Consider the following 20,505-nt stretch of genomic DNA (forward strand, 5'->3'; position numbering starts at 1 on the left):
AGTACAAAGCACGCTAAGAAATTATGGCCCAGAATGCGTTAATTAAACATGACAATGTACCTTGGACTTTACACACTAGAAAGTTTTTAGAAGTCTTTACATACTAGAAAGACCACTATTTAAAGTCAAATACAACATACTTCTTAGAAGTCTTTACATACTAGAAAGTTTTTAGAATACTTAATACAACTTAAACTTTTTCTAGCTGAAATCAAACTGGAGTCACTTTTGAGTGGCTCGACTTGGGCAATTCCTACTATCATGATGAGTCATTTCACCGCAAGCACGACATTTTCTCAAAGGCTTTGCATTTTCTTGTACTGCCTTTTCCTTGTTAGAAGTAATCCGTCTTCCCGATCCCTTATTCTTACACTTTTCTGGTGGTAGAACACTAGCTTCAGACGGTATTTTCGAGCCAATAAGCATCTCAATTTCAGCTTTCTTGTTTTTTGACTTCCCACGCTTAATTGGAATCATCAATTTCTCGTTGAAACCGCGAAGAAGTTCAAGCAGCTCATCACCAAGTTCCTCATTATCTTCAACAAGCGAAACTGAAGTTAATACTTCCGACCACAATTCACTTATCTTGCTTTGGTGGTTTTCTATTGATATACAATCATCTAGGAGGGTTGTCCCAACAACATTAAAAATGGGATGACAAGTTGCATATTTGCTCCATCCGTCTAATAGATACTCCCTAGGTATATCATCAAACCCTCTATCTTTTAACACCCACAGAACATGCTTACAAAGTAACCCAATTCTTTCAAACATCTTACACGAACAAGAAAATTTATTACCACTTAAATCAACTTTGTATACCTTGTCTTTCTCGCGGTCCATTATTGAAATATGCTCATTGTTGTCTTCAGTTGTCCTCGGTGAAAGACCACAAGTAAAACACGCAGTTTGGAGTTCTTCTTGAAATTGATAAAAAATAGTGGTGGTGTAAAATTCAAAGGTTTTTTTTTCTAGAAGGAGAGGTGTTGATAATTTTGGAGAAGAGTTCTTATTATCAGCAGTGTAACACCCCGGTTTATTAAAGAAGTCCTCGCCAAGACATTCCCTAATAAAACGGACTGTTACCATCTCGGTTTCCCGAGGTAGTGAATAACAAATTAAACTCCAAGGCAATTTATGTAAAATTTTAACTTAATTATTACAATTACTCTTTTCAACTCAAATTACAAGAATTGACATAAATAAAAGTGAAAGTCTTCTAGATGATGATCTAGCTACTAAGTCGTCTGATCCACTGTCTCACGCCCATTAAGCTCCCGTCCTATCTCTTAAACCTGTCAAGCCTGCTCCCCATAAAACGGTTCATCACAGGTGTTCACGAATACACAGGGTCAACCACGAGGTTGAGTAGGGAAAACATAATAAGTACGACAACAAAATACATAACTCCATTTCCAATTCGTCACATCCTCCACCTCTCCATATCACAGACCCTGAATAATCTCCACACCATATCACAGACCCTGAATAATCTCCGCTCCATATCACAGACCCTGAATAACTTCCACACCATATCACAGACCCTGAATAACTTCCACACCATATCACAGACCCTGAATAACTTCCACACCATATCACAGACCCTGAATAATCTCCACACCATCTCATATCACCACATAATAGGATATGCATAACGTAACAAAATTAATCAACATTATAAATAATATCACATGCAATTTACAAAGTGAAATATAAACTCAATCTCCTTATCCTCCATCTCCAATGCATATGAATGCCCAATAGGTTTAATGCAATTCAATGCGTAAATAAGTCACTGAACTGATAAATCATAAAGTCATGCCAGTTATCCGATGTTGTGATATCATACTCAATACGATCAAATCAGTCAATCACCCTTCCGAATATAAATGATAATATAAATCGACAACCAGAAATCCAGTCAACACAATTCGATCAATAACGATAATAGGACAAGTGTATTTCCCTACCTCAAGTGCCAGCAAATCCAGTTAAGCAGTTAAGCAGTCCAGAATTAAAGTAATGAATTTTGATTATCGATCCTTCACGAATCCGCCACCTAAAACAATTATAATATTTATAATTACTAACTACTAAATATGGAGATCTCTCAATTAGAAGTCTTCCCGAAATACAATCCCGACACCAACTTATGCCCGACTGATAATTAAAATAACCCGATTAGTATTTGACCCAACTTTCCCAAAATAGAAAGTTATTAAAGTATAATCTCTTAAAAATGGAAACTGTCCCGATATAGTAACTTTTCTCTTTTATCAAACCCGACTCAAAAACCCGTCTTTAATTAATTAATCATTATTAATTATTATTTTATTTTAAATAACTCGGAACTCAAACCAAAACGATAATTAGAGGTTTAAATGAATTATATGATGAAACGAATCAACACTTGAACAACTCGAACAATCCCGACTCTAATTATATTAAATAACTCGGGAATTAACTTAACTCAATTATTTAATGACACGGAAATTATATTAATTAATTAAGAATACGATAAATTAACGAGTCCTAGTGATTAAACTATAACAAAACCCGTTTCAACACTAAAGTAACTCGTCATCAACATCGTCCCCATCATTCGCATCCACGCACCACCACACGCCACCTCATGGCCGTGACAGCCACCAACCCACACACCCACTCTGACCTCGACACCAAAGACCACCCCCACTGGGGTCGACGGCCGCCGGCGAGGTGAACCACGGCCGTCTTTTGGCCTGGTTCACAGCCGCGCATCCCCAAACACCTCCCTTTCTCCCTCGACCACCGCCACAACCAACAACCATGAACTATTCTATCACCACCATTCAGCTCGCCGTCGTCTCACGAACACCGACACCTCAACACCACCCTGTCGACCTCCCCCTAGTCGATATTGACACCACCCAAACCTGACCAACTAAAAACCCGCCTGAAAACCAATTTAAAAACCAATTTCTACTACCCCTGACGCTGCCGCCTTTCACGGCCGCTACCACCACCCATAACAACCCCAACAACCACCATGACCCTCGTCTCTCACCACACTACCCTTATACTCTATCAACAACTACCATAGACGCCAATATAAGACGCGAAACAATGACCAACAACTCGACATAAGAACAAAACAGAGGAGGAGGTTGTTCTTACCATTTCATGCCGCCACAGCAGCCACCACGGCCACCCACAGTCGTCGATGAACGGCCTATGGCCCTCCTTGCTGTGCCGTCAACCACCTTAGCCACTCTCTCTCTCTATATATCCGTGAGGGATGGTGTTTGGATCTGCCAAAAGGAGGGAGGCGGCTGAGGGAAGAGGGAGGCGGAAATGAGGGGTAGGATTAGTAGTGTGTTTAGGGTTAATTAGGTTTAGTGTTAAATAGGATTAGGGCTAATTGGGCTGGACGTGATATTGGGCCAGCTCAAATGGGTCGATGTTTAATTGTTTGGCTCTCCTCTCGAATTCAATATAAAACCCGTCACAATTACTTGCGATAGTTTAATGTAATTACCGACTCAATTATTTTCCGACATAATTGTAATATAAAATGTATAATAATTAATATAAAATAATATCCATTTAATAATATCCGTTTAATTAATTATATAAAAAATACGGGGTATTACAGTCTTCCCCCCTTAAAATGAACTTCGTCCCGAAGTTCGCTCCCTTACCCAAACCTCAGAAGGGTATTGCATATCGTACCTACGGATGTCACGAATTTCTAACACGGTTAACACCCACTTGACACATCAATTAAACTTGTCAAACACGAAATGTTACATTCTGCCCTCCTAAAAAATAAACTTCGTCCCGAAGTTTAACTCATCATTATTTAACCAACTAATTATAATTAATAACTACACGAGACACAAATGTTTAACAACTAAATACTCATCTGAGAACACCGTCATCTTCCATCTAAATTCCGATCTCGAACTCAACATAAACTCATTAACCATGGTCGCACTGGACCGTAAACATAACTCCCGTCATCATCACTCGGCTCATAGGCCAACTCATAACTCATTACCAGTAGTTTAATCACACTCTCCTTTTTCACATCAACCAACTAACCGAAGTAGGAACAAAACATATAGAACTCATTTGCATAGGTACCCCACAACTTAAACATCAACTTGGTCAACTATAATCTACAAACAAGTGCAAATTAAGCATCAAGATTTTACAATCCTACCCAACTAAAAGCATGGTTACGTCCCCGTAACCTTCATTATTATAACAACGTTCTCAAATTACTGCTAACAACTTAAAAATGATAAAAAGGTTCTCTACTTTCGCTTAAGTTGACTAGTCCTTACCAAAGACAATCTATATGCAAGCTCTCTCAAGGAAGCTACCGTTACCCGTAAAAATCATTAGTAATCATTCATCTCACCAATCCTTGTAATCTCCTACTTTAGAAACACAGGGAATCAATCAACATGCGAAAAGAATTATGGTCAACACTTTGATAACTCGATTTATGAAAATTTATAACCTAATAGGTCCAATCTGACTTTCCTTTGCTTAATTGTACGGATTTAGGTCAAGACAGTAATCACCAATAGAAATGAAGACAACCGGTTTAGATTTATCGTCCCGAAATATTTTTAATTCTTATAACAAAGGGTTTAGGAATTATTCACGAATGACGAATGCGCCTTGATTGACAAATTCTACAAACATATTGGTCGAGTCAAACAAGCGAGTAAACCTCGATATTGGAAAGTTAACATACAAGACTATCATGCATAAAATTTCGTTATTGGTATTGAATATATTTAACTGCACCCAACACAATGACATAACAGATTAAATGTATTTAACTATACCAACTTTACAATGTTCGTTATATGTTATGCTAATATCAACCTACCATGTTAACACCTAACTCCTTTAAATCACCACATTCATTTCCTGTTCGGACATTCGTACTAACCACAACCCACCAATTCACTTCATGAACGAATAACATGACTAATTTATCCCGCTACTTATGACTCCGTTCTAGTTTCATTCCTCCAGACTAGCAATTATCATGGACACATACAACCAGACACTGGCTGGAAATCTCATTCCGAATTTATACTTACATGACAAAGTTTAACTTCATTTTCAAAACCTTTACTTTCATATTGGATGGTGATTAAATTCTTAATATAGTTCTTATAACAGAGCCGTCTATAGAATTCCTTTACAGCTTACTACGAGACTCAAAATCAGGTAACTTAATTCAATTCCTTCCAACAAAACAAGCTTAGGTGCCGACTCATATATCGTAATTTACAGGTTCATCTTATTCATTTCAATCCTATCTTTACTAATGAACGACTATTACCTCAACATCAGGGTTTTAGTTGTGCTTCTTTACTCAGTTATATTCACGGCTCAATTAAACGTACTTTAACGACTATCCTTTAAACCAACGTGTATCATGTGAATCATCAAAGGGTTATCCCATTATAATATTGCCAACATGGTTATCATAAACAATCTTTATTAAAATATAATTGATAGTAATGACTCGAGAATATAGATATGCCAACTGTCGTATTATATCAAACAGTTTCTTTTATATCATGCTCCTACAGTTGCAAGAATCCCATTAGTATTTTATGACGATATAATGGTGAACATATCCTCAAAGAATTAACAACACTGTTTATTTATCATGTCCTAGGTTTAGGTCCACTGAAATAGTTTAATGAAATGAAAGTTATAAGTATAACTATAGGCACACCGACTCATATGAACGACATTAGGACTCAGATGCATCCTACATTTGTGAACATTTTAGACATACTCGTTACTACCATCCATGTGTAAACATTTAAACATAATTATTATCATATTCATGCGAGTATATTAGAACGATCAAATTGACTTTTAACGCCATTGACTTTACTACGATATGACACTGTAGTTTATATTTATATATTCGACCACTATGCAATTATGATGAACACACCAGAGATTTTACAACATGCCAAACATATATAAAACATGTAACAACTGGACTCGTATAAAATATTTCACCCTCGATTACGAATCAAATTAATTTATTCAATTTTACTCATACCATCACGCTAACAATTTATCAACTACACTTCAATTTTTATCACTGGTTGAGATACGTAACTACTGAACATGCCTGCTACTATCATCATATAAGGACATTATAAATTCATATTATTAAAGCTCGTGAATTAATCACACACTGTATGAAGACTCAACCTAGAACACACATTTTAAAAGTCATGCTTCACGTTGTAACTTTCAAAGATCACTAATAAATAACCGTTCGATTAAAACTTGATTCATATTACTTTTACAAAACACGGAGAGTTAAAATCACAGGGAAAAGAATTAGGTTCAAAGTACAAGAATACCATTTTTAAAGAATTTTACAACTCAGTTGGTCCAAACAAACATGTGGCAGCAATTGGTCTAAAATTTGGGTCAGTTTGCAAAACTTATTATTTAATATAGAGACATCGAGAATTTTCGGAGCTTATCAATTTGAAAACATATGCGAATTTTATGATCGGTGGAGTTGGAATTATGTGAGAATTATTAATGCAATTTAAATGTGGATTTTTACAACATCATTGGTCAAGCGTCACTGCACAAAACTTCCTAACCACATCTTACTAAAATATTTATTTCTCCTAATCCGTATATCATATAAGCATGAAACCAACGTCAACTGAACACTAACTCACGAGGCTATCTTTCATAAAATTTTCACCGATAGGCAATAATCAGAAAATAAATGGTAGTAAGGTCCATTAAAGAGTAACATCAACCGAAACGAGTTTTATCACTAAGTTATTTATTTATTATGTTCCAACTCTTACAATCATACTATTGATACTAACCCATACCAAATTAGATCTCACACTGTACTTATGTAAACATATACCCCATAGATTCCCTTCGCATCTCGATCTACCCATTACATCTAAATCACGATTGCTATGACTAAAGATATGAAATTCTATTGTGTTTCCTATTACTAACACGATACTATACTAGCATGGCTTTGGGATCACACAACCGCATATTACTTAGTCATATTAGTACTATCAGCACATCATTCAACATCCACCTAGGTAATTATCATCGACTCGCAATTATTTTCATGCTCACGACTAGCACAACACTTCATTGATTATTATCCTGAACTCGAAAATTTATTTCTCATTTCCCAACATTATATGATCACGTCATCATTCATACAAAATACTTACCGTAGCGTTGTCCTGCGGAATGGTTAGAATATATGGGTTTCAAAGTATATATCAACTCGATTATGCAATAATCAATGCATCAATCAATTAACACTTAGGCAACGATATAGGCATTTCAGGTTCAACCTTAGGCAACTTTTCTACCCTTTCTCTCATATACCCTCAGGGTTTTCCGAGTCAAACTGAGAGGGCCACTGGTTCGGTGTGAGGGGGCCCCTAACTCAAACCTTACCTCAGTGTGCTCCTAACAGTTCTATCCCGGTGTTCATTTTATTTAGACACATCCTAGGTTCATTGGGCTCATTGGTTTAGGCCTGAGGATCGTTCGCTCTGATACCACTTTGTAACACCCCGGTTTATTAAAGAAGTCCTCGTCAAGACATTCCCTAATAAACGGATCGTTACCATCTCGGTTTCGAGGTAGTGAATAACAAATTAAACTCCAAGGCAATTTATGTAAAATTTTAACTTAATTATTACAATTACTCTTTTCAACTCAAATTACAAGAATTGACATAAATAAAAGTGAAAGTCTTCTAGATGATGATCTAGCTACTAAGTCGTCTGATCCAGTGTCTCACGCCCATTAAGCTCCCGTCCTATCTCTTAAACCTGTCAAGCCTGCTCCCCATAAAACGGTTCATCACAGGTGTTCACGAATACACAGGGTCAACCACGAGGTTGAGTAGGGAAAACATAATAAGTACGACAACAAAATACATAACTCCATTTCCAATTCGTCACATCCTCCACCTCTCCATATCACAGACCCTGAATAATCTCCACACCATATCACAGACCCTGAATAATCTCCGCTCCATATCACAGACCCTGAATAACTTCCACACCATATCACAGACCCTGAATAACTTCCACACCATATCACAGACCCTGAATAACTTCCACACCATATCACACACCCTGAATAATCTCCACACCATCTCATATCACCACATAATAGGATATGCATAACGTAACAAAATTAATCAACATTATAAATAATATCACATGCAATTTACAAAGTGAAATATAAACTCAATCTCCTTATCCTCCATCTCCAATGCATATGAATGCCCAATAGGTTTAATGCAATTCAATGCGTAAATAAGTCACCTGAACCGATAAATCATAAAGTCATGCCGGTTATCCGATGTTGTGATATCATACTCAATACGATCAAATCAGTCAATCACCCTTCCGAATATAAATGATAATATAAATCGACAACCAGAAATCCAGTCAACACAATTCGATCAATAACGATAATAGGACAAGTGTATTTCCCTACCTCAAGTGCCAGCAAATCCAATTAAGCAGTTAAGCAGTCCAGAATTAAAGTAATGAATTTTGATTATCGATCCTTCACGAATCCGCCACCTAAAACAATTATAATATTTATAATTACTAACTACTAAATATGGAGATCTCTCAATTAGAAGTCTTCCCGAAATACAATCCCGACACCAACTTATGCCCGACTGATAATTAAAATAACCCGATTAGTATTTGACCCAACTTTCCCAAAATAGAAAGTTATTAAAGTATAATCTCTTAAAAATGGAAACTGTCCCGATATAGTAACTTTTCTCTTTTATCAAACCCGACTCAAAAACCCGTCTTTAATTAATTAATCATTATTAATTATTATTTTATTTTAAATAACTCGGAACTCAAACCAAAACGATAATTAGAGGTTTAAATGAATTATATGATGAAACGAATCAACACTTGAACAACTCGAACAATCCCGACTCTAATTATATTAAATAACTCGGGAATTAACTTAACTCAATTATTTAATGACACGGAAATTATATTAATTAATTAAGAATACGATAAATTAACGAGTCCTAGTGATTAAACTATAACAAAACCCGTTTCAACACTAAAGTAACTCGTCATCAACATCGTCCCCATCATTCGCATCCACGCACCACCACACGCCACCTCATGGCCGTGACAGCCACCAACCCACACACCCACTCTGACCTCGACACCAAAGACCACCCCCACTGGGGTCGACGGCCGCCGGCGAGGTGAACCACGGCCATCTTTTGGCCTGGTTCACAGCCGCGCATCCCCAAACACCTCCCTTTCTCCCTCGACCACCGCCACAACCAACAACCATGAACTATTCTATCACCACCATTCAGCTCGCCGTCGTCCCACGAACACCGACACCTCAACACCACCCTGTCGACCTCCCCCTAGTCGATATTGACACCACCCAAACCTGACCAACTAAAAACCCGCCTGAAAACCAATTTAAAAACCTGTTTCTACTACCCCTGACGCTGCCGCCTTTCACGGCCGCTACCACCACCCATAACAACCCCAACAACCACCATGACCCTCGTCTCTCACCACACTACCCTTATACTCTATCAACAACTACCATAGACGCCAATATAAGACGCGAAACAATGACCAACAACTCGACATAAGAACAAAACAGAGGAGGAGGTTGTTCTTACCATTTCATGCCGCCACAGCAGCCACCACGGCCACCCACAGTCGTCGATGAATGGCCTATGGCCCTCCTTGCTGTGCCGTCAACCACCTTAGCCACTCTCTCTCTCTCTATATATCCGTGAGGGATGGTGTTTGGATCTGCCAAAAGGAGGGAGGCGGCTGAGGGAAGAGGGAGGCGGAAATGAGGGGTAGGATTAGTAGTGTGTTTAGGGTTAATTAGGTTTAGTGTTAAATAGGATTAGGGCTAATTGGGCTGGACGTGATATTGGGCCAGCTCAAATGGGTCGATGTTTAATTGTTTGGCTCTCCTCTCGAATTCAATATAAAACCCGTCACAATTACTTGCGATAGTTTAATGTAATTACCGACTCAATTATTTTCCGACATAATTGTAATATAAAATGTATAATAATTAATATAAAATAATATCCATTTAATAATATCCGTTTAATTAATTATATAAAAAATACGGGGTATTACAAGCAGTCACCTTAGCATATTTCCAACGCTGCGCATCCATAGCCGATTGGAAACGAATCCAAAACTCAACAAGAGTGAGGTGCGGGTTTGTGAAATTTCCAAAGAAGCTATTTTCAGATTCTGACCTTGATGTTGTGCGCATAATCCCACCAAGATATATGTCTCTGAAGTAGGCATGAATCCAACTTGAAAGAATGTCAAACATTGACTTCAGCCACTCATGATCAGAAAGCTCATACATCTCAATTCGAACTCTTGTGTATCAATCTCTCCATCCCAAACAATATAATTTATTTCCTTCAAAAAGTTTGTGTTTTGGCAAATTGTCGGCCCGACTTTGTCTGGCAACTTTTTCATTATATGCCACATGCATAATCGGTGTTGTGTTTTGTCACCAAACACATCTTTTACAGCTTGATTGATGCCTTTGCATTGGTCAGTTATAATTGTAGTAGGATATCAATCACCCATAGCCTTCACAAAATTCTCAAACAACCAGGTAAATGATTCTCCATCTTCCTTTCTTAACAAACCACCCGCAAAAGTGACGCATCTTTTATGGTTGTCCACACCAGTGAACGGACAAAACACCATTTTATATTCATTGAAGTTATAAGTAGCATCAAAAGAGACGGCTTCCCCAAAAAGGGCATAGTTTTTAATTGAGATTGGAGCCCAAAAAACCTTACTTAGTCGTTTTTCATCATCCACCTCAAAGTCGAAATAAAATGATGGAGACATAGCCTTCTTTTGCATGAAAGTCTCCAGTAACATCTCAGCATCATATTCCTTGATATATTTCTTAACATCCTTTGAAAAGTTTTTGAAATCTACTAAAGAAGCCCCAACATTTCTGTACCCTTTTACATATTCTTTAAACATTCTAAAGGAATCCACCGGACCATGATTTGCCCTTGAATTATCCATGATCATTTTCTTGTGAAAGAGATTCAAATTCCTAGATGGTTTCATATGAACCATTGTAGCTGGTGTAACCATTGCGTGTGTGTGTACCTCAACAAAATCATAAATTTGGTATTCACCGGTGTCAATTCTCTTAAAACAAACTGTGAACCGCCGCTATAACGCGGAAAATATAACTTATAAATTCAAGCGGAAATTAGGAATTTTTTTGAAACTTTTAAAATTTAAAGCGCGGGTTCATTAAAACCTAAAACATAACTAGAGAATGCGGAAATAAATATTTAAATTATACAAACGTGGAAGTCAAGGTGAGGGAAAATATATCCCTCGAATGATAAATGATAAAAGGTGAGTCTAAGCAATTCTACTAAACCGACTACTAGTCCAAGGTGCTCGCTAGCTCACTGTGGACAATGGGCCACAGGGGCACTTGGAAAACAAGCGTTTGCATTTGTGTAGTCGCCACCAATTTATTGTGGAAAATTGGAAACCGTTCGAATACTTCGCGTCATGTCAAGACACAAAGTAGTGACATGAACACCAAGAACTCGTTACCCTTAGCATTCTATGTCTAGAATGACTCTCGTGGATGCCAATAAACACGGATGTTCACAGAGACCTGGAGTAAGGGGTGAGGGTACGTATTAGGAAGCTCTTTTGATCGAACACCTAATCCCGCTCGCCTCGATAGCGGCCTCTACTAATGATTAGGGAAAATCGTCTATACTCGATATATTGTCGATTATATGCATGCAATGCAACATCCAACGTTTTAATCCCAACATGTGAGAATTAATACTAAGTCGGTGAAACATGTAGTTTAGCATACAATTGGGTCGAATCGGGATTTAAGTTCAATTACATGTGAAAGCATACAAGTGATACAAAGCACAATGATAAATACAACAAAGGAAAATACAATAATTACATCGGGTTTAATGATTTATGTCGAAAATACCTTTAAAACGGATAATTTGAGAAAAAGAATAAATAAACAAATTAACGAACAGGAATTAGGGTGATAATACGATTAATAGTAGATTAATTACGTAATTAATAAACTAGGTCAAGGCAACACGGGAGTTCAGAGACAGAAGTCAGCCAAGAACGGGCGCAGCAGAGATGCGCCCTCTGGAAGAGGCGCAACAGTCGCTGCGTCTGTTCCTTGGCTCAGTTCTGGCTGTGAAGCCGGAATTGCAAGTCGTTAATATTCGTTGGTGATTTTAATGATCGATTAATAATATTTACTCTGATGAAAGTGATTAGCAGATTATTTACATATGATTAATGGTCATAAAAGTGATAAACATGGATGAAAACTAATTAGGACGAATTAATACAAGATTAAAGAGGATTAATTAACAAATTAAGGATTAAACAAATAAGTAGGTTAAATACGATGAATTAATGACGGACTAATGATGAATATGATAATAAACAGGTGAGAATATATCAAAAATCGAATTCCAGAAACCCAACATGAATGAATCGAATTTCTACAACGCGGTTTGACTTTAATGACGAAAACTCGCAAATATTAATTACTTGGGATTTAAGTCGGGAATTAAGGAGATGAAATAATTACTAACGGTGATGAACAATTTATATGTTGGAATTATTATGTTCAGATTGTTATATTAAAACAAGGAACAAATGAAAACAAAATAAAAAGAACGAACGAATTATCGAAAGACGAAGGAAGAAGAATGGAAGCAGGAACTGCGGCAGCCTCACAAAGAGGCGCAGCAGGTACTGCGTCCCTTCGAAGAGGCGCATCAGTTGCTGCGTCCTTTCTTGACGGTTGTCCTCTGATAATCCGTAAAAAAGGTTTCAAACAAAGGGTTTTAGAAATCGGTTTTAATTGTATTTTCGACATAAATTTTACAATATGATTACAAAAAAATGAATAACAATAAATAAAAGAGAGATTTACACCCTCAGACTTACATGTTTGATGAAACGAGATGAACTAAGTTTACGATTAGTGATGCTCGACTCGAATGTAACGAAAGTGCCCTCGTAAGAGGAAAACGATTAAGATTGATTAAAGTTTATTATGGTGGAGTTGGTCAAATTGGTCGGTCATGCAAAACGAGGCTGGTACTCAGAAGGATCCGAGCTTACGTGATCGAAAGTTCAAGCACGTAGACGCCAAAAAGTAAGAACGTGGTCTAGAATGCAAAGGGAGAAGAGAAGGGCGGACACTCGCGTGAGAAATATGTGAGACCGAAGGTCTCTATTTATACTAATCACGCGGAGGAATTATGGTAAGAGAAAGATACGGAAGGAAAGATCCGGAAACAACCGACTTAAGTTAAACATGAAAACTTGGACAAAAAGAAAACCTTGAGGAAAAGGCGCAGCAGGTGCTGCGTCCCTTGGAAGAAGCGCAGCACTTGCTGCGTCCTTTCCTCAGTGGGTTCCTCCTGCGCAAGGAAGCGCGTTTGACAGCCTGCCGTATTTTAGTTATAACTTTCTCTACAAGACTCGGATTAAGGTGATTTCGGTGGCGTTGGAAAGCTAAAAGAAAGATCTAGAATATTCAGTGAAATAGGCCTGGCCCATAAAAGTCGTTATCACCTCGTAAAACAAGCCTAAAGTTCGGGTTGTTAGTTTAGCTAAATGAAATGCACATTTTGTAACGTAAACTTTTAGTTTAGCCTAATGAAGTGACATGAGACTCAAAATGAGATATAATCTCAACATTTTGTGACATCCTAACCTTAGGTAGACAAGCGCATTGCTTTGACTCGGGATTTGACGGTTTTTAGGAAATGAAGACGGTTTTTGACCCGGACTCCAAATGTACTCTAATTACTGCCAAAACGACCGTATTGGCACGTAGATGAAAATTAAGAGGTAGACACAGGTGTTTGAGTGATTACTTGACGATAAACTAACGAACTATCGCAAATCGTTCGGCGTACCAAACATGCGGCCCAATCATCACCGGGTGGTTTGCGGGAGGTGAAGAAATGAGGTGTCTACAGAGCCCCCACTTTGACTGAGGCTTGGATAAGGCAAAAGTCAAAGTATAGCCATCAGGTCAATCGAAGATTACAACCTGACGACTATGGCGACGCGAGGCGGTTCAAGGGGTCTGAACCAAGGACCTGTCGTCGGGAACATTTTAGAGTATGTCGACTTCCGGGGAGGGTCGTTTAAAGTCCATTAGACTACGTAAGGAGGCTCGCCAGCCATAACAAGAGACCATACCTGAAATACCCCTGGGTGAAACGGGACTGAAGATGCTTCGGCAAAACTCTTTGGTCTGAAGATAGCTTGGTGTCTGAAGGCATTAGGGGTCACAGGGATTCTGAAAAAACTTCTTAACACTTCCGAAGGTTAACTCTGAAGGCTGTCTCTCACTAAAGGAAAGGCTAAAGGACAACTCTCTCTAAAAGACTGAAAGGGGACTTAACTGAAAAGGGGTTATCTGAAAGTTACTGAAAGGATTATCCTGAAGTGTCTGAAGAAATAAAGGATTATCTGAAGGGAGGAAGGCTGAAGGAAGGATTATCCCAAAGGTTATCTAAAGGGTTGTCTGAAAGATTAAGGTAAGTTTCTGAAAGATCTGAAGGGTTTATCCCGAAAAGGGTTACCTAAAAGATATGAAGGTTTTTCCTGAAAAGGGTTATCTGAAAGGATATGAAGGATCGCCTGGGGGTATCTGCCTGTCTCTGTCCTCAAGCAAACTCTCTCGTTGGGTGATTATTGTGGTTGAATCTCCATGTCTCGAGAAGAACAGTAAACTCTTGCTGGGGGATTGTTGAGGTGTGTCGAAACATCGTCAGATAAAATCCGCTCGTTGTTACAAGTGAAGTCTTGATAAAGTACTGCTTCTGATACTTACCTGCATGGTTAGCAGCCACACAAGAATGCAATCTAACATATGCACGTAAGCAATTATCACATGGACCTCGAATGAGGGAACACATAGGCTTGCAAAAGTCGTTTGTTTATAAAAGTTGTTTAAAACTTGTTCAAAGAAGTTTGTCGTTTGTAATGCGTTATGGATATTCAATGGGCTTTAGACATAGGGCTTGTCATGACACAGACATTATATAGACGTGACGCGAAATGTAGACTTAGGTTTGACTGACGCGACACTAACTTAGATTTGACGCGACATAGGGATGACTTTGACAGACTTTGTTTAAGTATGCGCAACCCCTAGCCAAGTGTGAGTGACAATGCGTATCAGTTCCAAAGGTAAAAGAATTGGAAGAACAATGAAAGCATATAAAGGCAAGGCGTGAGCCATGGATCGGTTGTCTATTCGGACGTCTTTTGACACCGTTTGCTGTAAAAGAGGTCCATCTTGAGGCACGATGACTTGGAGAATTGATCTAAGATCTTTGTCATTGCCCGGGCCGAGTACTAGCTAGACTTAGAGGAATAAAGGAAGGGTGGCATCTTGGAAGAGAAGCCCCCAGGATGAGAAGATGACTCTGGACTTTGATAAAAAAGAGGCTGGGCGACAATAAGGAGCCCTCAGTAAAGAGGTGTTGGTTGTGGAAGGGATGTTAATTGAGGTTGGAAGGTTGAAATAGAGGTTGGTTGATAATTGAGGTGGTTGGTAATTGAGATTGAAAGTTGATAATTGAGGTTGATGTAATACCCAGGATATTTAAGGGCCTGTTGACTGACTCTGTTGACCTAGACCGACCTTGGGGAGGAAGGGGGTGAGGACCAGACTTACAACACATATTTGATAGGATGACTTACTCGACCTAGCAGAGGCTACTCGGCCGAGTATATATCTTCAATACTCGACCGAGTAGAGCCTACTCGGCCGAGTACTCTGGTACTCGATCGAGTATGGCTGTTGTTGACGCGTTAATATAAAATGCAAGTTCGCGAGATTTATTTCATTTCCCATTTCCTCGAAAGTTCCTCTTTCTCTAACCCTAGCCATCCCTCTCCCTTATCACCCTATCTTATATACTCTCATGCCTATAGTCTACACCTTCACCATGGGAAGGACGGGATTCACTTAGGAAGGATGGCATGCGTTGTTGTCGTTTGTGCCGCCGTCGAGGCGTGCGATAGGTAAGTTTCTGCCTTGTGCTTCTTTTGGGTAGTTCGTTGAGCATAGTTGTGTAATAGGAATGGTTATCGTTGTAGGATGCGTACTGGAGTCCTGCTTGGCTGTTATAGATGTCTTCCATGGTTGTGTCGAGGTAGGTTTTCCTACTCAGTACCGTTAATTGATTGTGATTGTTACTATTTCATATCTTTTTTTATCTGCTGATCATCGGAGGCTGGGTGTTGTGGTGACGGTGGTGATATGGTTGTGTTGTGACGGTTGTGGTGTTGTGACAGTTGTGATGCTGTGGTATGTGTGATTGTGGTGGAGTCACTTGCGGGAGTGGCTTCACACCCTAGTTCGCCCTCCGTGGAACCCGTCACGGGAGGGGATGTGCACATTAAGGGACAGGGATTGTTAGTCGCTCGTTGATGAGCTGTACTAGGTGGGATGGGCTGCGGTCACCCACTGGCGGCGAGGATTATCTGTTGTGATGGGTAATCTGGCAGGGCTACACACTTTGGTGGGTAGTCAGTTACTGAGTGAGATCAGAAGACTAGGTTAGAGGATGATCAGCTGGTTACATTGCTTATCTGTTTTACATTTGATTAGGCGGTACTGACCCCGTGTTGTTTTTTGGTATCTGCGGTGATCCATTCGGGGATGGTGAGCAGTTGGCTTAGCAGGTACTGTTGACTGTGGCTGCTAGGGTTGGAGGGATCGAGTCATCACGCTACCAGTCTAGAAGAGCTGTATCATGAGTTGTTGTAGTTTTACTTTTGGTCTAAAGAGTTTGTATTGAGTCGTATTGTATAAAGTACATTAATATTTTATAATTGTTCTTTTATTGTCTAATGTGATCTACTTCCTCGAGAAACAGAGATGGTGACACCGTCATACAATGGGATGGTCCTTGGTAAGGTGTCCTGGTGTGCGGGGGTGTTACAGTTGAAAGTTGGGATGGTTGCGTCCTTGAGGACTGCCTACGTATTCACGTGAAGTGAAATCAAACCAGTTCGTAGTTCTGAGGTTTGGTTAATTTTGTTTAGGTGTTGTGGTTGTATCCTTCTTGTGTAAGAAAGGACTGCCTACGTATCCACCTGAAAAGGTGAAATCAAACCATGTTAGGGCCTTAAAGTGCATGGGTCACAAGGGTATTTTCCTTTGGTGACTCGAAGAATCGATTTGAGATAACTCCCTCTGATCATAGACCAAAGAGGTATAACTAATTTTGTAAAAATTTCCTTGTCATGTGAGCATACTTGAAAGTGGACCCTAAGGATGGATATGGGTATGTCCTGTTCTAGGTAGCAAAGTATTTTAAGACTCCGTGTATGGGTCAAGGTGAAACTGGATTGGATATTTGGAATGTGGAGCTCGGTAATAAGAGGCTTTGATGAACAAATCTCTGGAGCTTGATTTTGTTGAGTTAAGGCTTAATGAGGTTATGGCTTGTAATATGGCTTGGAAATGGAGTCTCTTGGCTTGATGTAGCCTGAGCACATAAAGGTAGGTTAAAATGACGTGGGATCAAGCTTCCATGTCGTGGCCCTAAAGGATGGGTATATTTGACGAGCTTGAGAAGATTCTCATAATTCCTTACTATCTCCCCATAACGGTCTCGAGAAGGACTTAGGGTGTGTAATGTATGAAAAGCTAAATGAGAATGCTAGATGACCATCTTCATTGATGTCTTGATTCTATCTGGACTTCAACAGTATTCCGTTCAGTATTTGATTTTAGGCTTGTTCTTGATTCAGACTCAAATTCTTGGTCTAGAATATATCTCGGATTTTTGCTCAGATTTTTGATTCGGTTTTTTGAGGATAACTTTGACTTTGGATATTGACTTGCTTGATTAAACCTCTTCTTTTGACTCTTTTGATTATGGGCATAATTGTGGCCTTGGATATTGACCTCAGTTTCTCTTGATTGAGGCTTTTGTCTTTGATCATGGCTCGTATCGTCTTGGATGGACTTGGGTCAGACTAGCACCTTTGGTGTGAAACGGATTGGTACTTAGTAACACGGGTTGTTTATTGTGGGGAATGAGCTTGCCTTCCGTCATGGATTGTCAACAAGGGAAACGGTCTGGATTCGTCCTAGAATCTCTTGAGATAGGCTCGTACTAAATTGGGGTTATAGTGAGGTTTCTATCGCCAGACATGGAATAGGTAAGAAAAGAACACAGAGTTTCTGGTCCTCTACAACTTAGAACGGAACATCATTTAAGCGCACTCACATTGACCTGCTATGTGTGGTTGTTGTTTTAAAAAAAAAGCCTCAAATCAATTCTTGTTATCACAGGAAATGGTAAAGGAAGAGATAGGATAGAATATGTGGATTGAAAATTGTACTTTTATTGAAATGAATAACATAGACTCGAGAACACACGTGACTCGTAGGACAGCCCCCAGGTTGTCACTAGGAATGGAAATGGACAAGAAGAAAGATACTAGAACCAATATGAGATAGAAAGCCCAAGACTCGGACTCGGACCCGGACTTCGACTCGATCTTAGATCTAGACTCGTAATCATCGGCCCACGCTTGAACGTTTTCTCTTCCAGCAACTGGCTTTAGCATCTGACTTTGAGCATTCAACCATTTGAGCACCTCGTCCTCATCATTGGGAACACTGAAAGGATAATAGTCAAGAAACGTTTCCTGATAAGTTGCATATCAATGAGGATCGCCTAAGCTACCTTGTGGTTTAAAGGTTGAGAGGGACAACCTCCCGCTTTCGATCATATCCTGAATGACGTTTTTTAATTTGTAACATTTCTCTGTATCATGCCCTTTGCCTCTATGGTATTTGCAGTAGGCATTCTCATCCCAGAACTTAGACTTCTTCTCTGGGTTAGGCGTAGGTCCTATAGGCTTCAACATTCGTTGTTCCATGAGTCTCTGAAAGGCATCGGCGTATCTAATACCAATGTTGGTAAATTTCCTAGGAGGTGTGCCCTTATTTTTGGAAGCCTTTGTAAATGACCTTGGAGGGTTGTTAGGTTTCTTTGACGAAGGGTCCATGAGGTTGCCTTTGTTGATTTTGATTCCCGGATAAGAAGAACTAAGAATAGATTGTCCATTTGTTGCTTTCTCCTTAGGACTGTCAAGTTGAGGGTTTGTCTAGACACTTTTCATTTTGCGAAGTTGGGCATCAAGCTTCTTACCCATTTCGGCGAACTGGTTTTCTTTGTTGGAAAGCCGAGAGTTTAAGCTATCAATAGCTCCCTCTATTTTGGAAAATTTGTTGTCGAAGGCCATGGAAAGCATGAGCATTCCATTTTGGATATCTTCGTCTTCGAGGACATTGATTTCTTTGTCATCATGACGATCGAGGAGATGAGAACAGTCTAGAGATGATTCTTCGTCATGTTTAGTGATATTAGACCCAAGAGGGTCGATTTTCTTGGATTTCTTGGCGGAAGGTGGCACAGGAAGCTTGCGATCCTCGATCATATCCTGAATAATGTGCTTTAGACAAAAGCATTCCTCCGTATCGTGTCCCCTACCTCTATGGTACTGACAATATGAATCGCCCTTCCATCTAGGGAATATCTTTTCAGGGTCTGGGGTTGGACCAATTGGATGAAGTTTTCCTTGGGAAATCGGTCTTTGTAGAGCTACTTCATATGTGGTTCTGAGGTCATGGAATTCCCTATGAGCTCGTCCCGGCCTTCTGGGTGGAGTTTGCAAGAGGTTAACTCCCTTGCCTTCATTGGCCTTCTTAGATGGGTGAGTCGTGTTGAAGTTATGCCCCGGCCTTAGGGTATGAGAAAATGGTAAAGGTTTCATCATATCTATCTTGTTTTCCATATTGATGACACGAGCGCTCAAGTCTTCGATGGTGGCCTGAAGCTTAATGATTGCAGCACTGAGTCCCTTGACGTCAACAGATAAACGTTCTTGAACACTTTCATTGGAAATTGCGGAATTCCTACCGAGAAGAAAATGATGCGCATTACGACTTGATTTGACATGGGATCACGCATACTAGAGCAACAAACAAATGATACATGACGAGACGAGATGACTAGACTCTTGACTTGTGAATCCAGGAAATGTCGTGAGTGACTTCTCGTGTTTGAATTCACGGTGCTTTGACCTTGACCTTTAGACTTGAGTGTTGATTTTGACAGAGTGACATTTATGTGGTTGACTTGATTGACAGGATTGACGACATGTGTTAATTCTAATTCGTGGGTTTAAGACAGACTTGACTCGAGGTTCGGGTATGTGCGTCCCAAACGTGTACTAGGAGAATTCGAGAAACGGACATGGGAATGACTCGATGTGTTAGCCTCGAGTGTGTGAGCCGAGGTGTGGAAATGTTTAGCTC

The 20,505-nt window shown here is 39.4% G+C and overlaps 2 protein-coding genes across 2 annotated transcripts; both read right to left on the minus strand.

The window, feature by feature from the left end:
- Positions 1-222: 222 nt before the first annotated feature.
- Positions 223-843, minus strand: LOC141589092 (uncharacterized). The gene has a single exon (XM_074410256.1). The coding sequence runs from the start codon at positions 841-843 to the stop codon at positions 223-225; it is 621 nt and encodes a 206-aa protein (XP_074266357.1).
- A 9,827-nt stretch (positions 844-10,670) lies between these two features.
- Positions 10,671-11,210, minus strand: LOC141589108 (protein FAR1-RELATED SEQUENCE 5-like). Its single transcript, XM_074410257.1, has one exon. The coding sequence runs from the start codon at positions 11,208-11,210 to the stop codon at positions 10,671-10,673; it is 540 nt and encodes a 179-aa protein (XP_074266358.1).
- Between the last annotated feature and the right edge of the window lie 9,295 nt (positions 11,211-20,505).

This window comes from Silene latifolia, chromosome 1, assembly GCF_048544455.1.
Source record: "Silene latifolia isolate original U9 population chromosome 1, ASM4854445v1, whole genome shotgun sequence".
In the NCBI taxonomy this organism is placed as follows: domain Eukaryota; kingdom Viridiplantae; phylum Streptophyta; class Magnoliopsida; order Caryophyllales; family Caryophyllaceae; genus Silene; species Silene latifolia.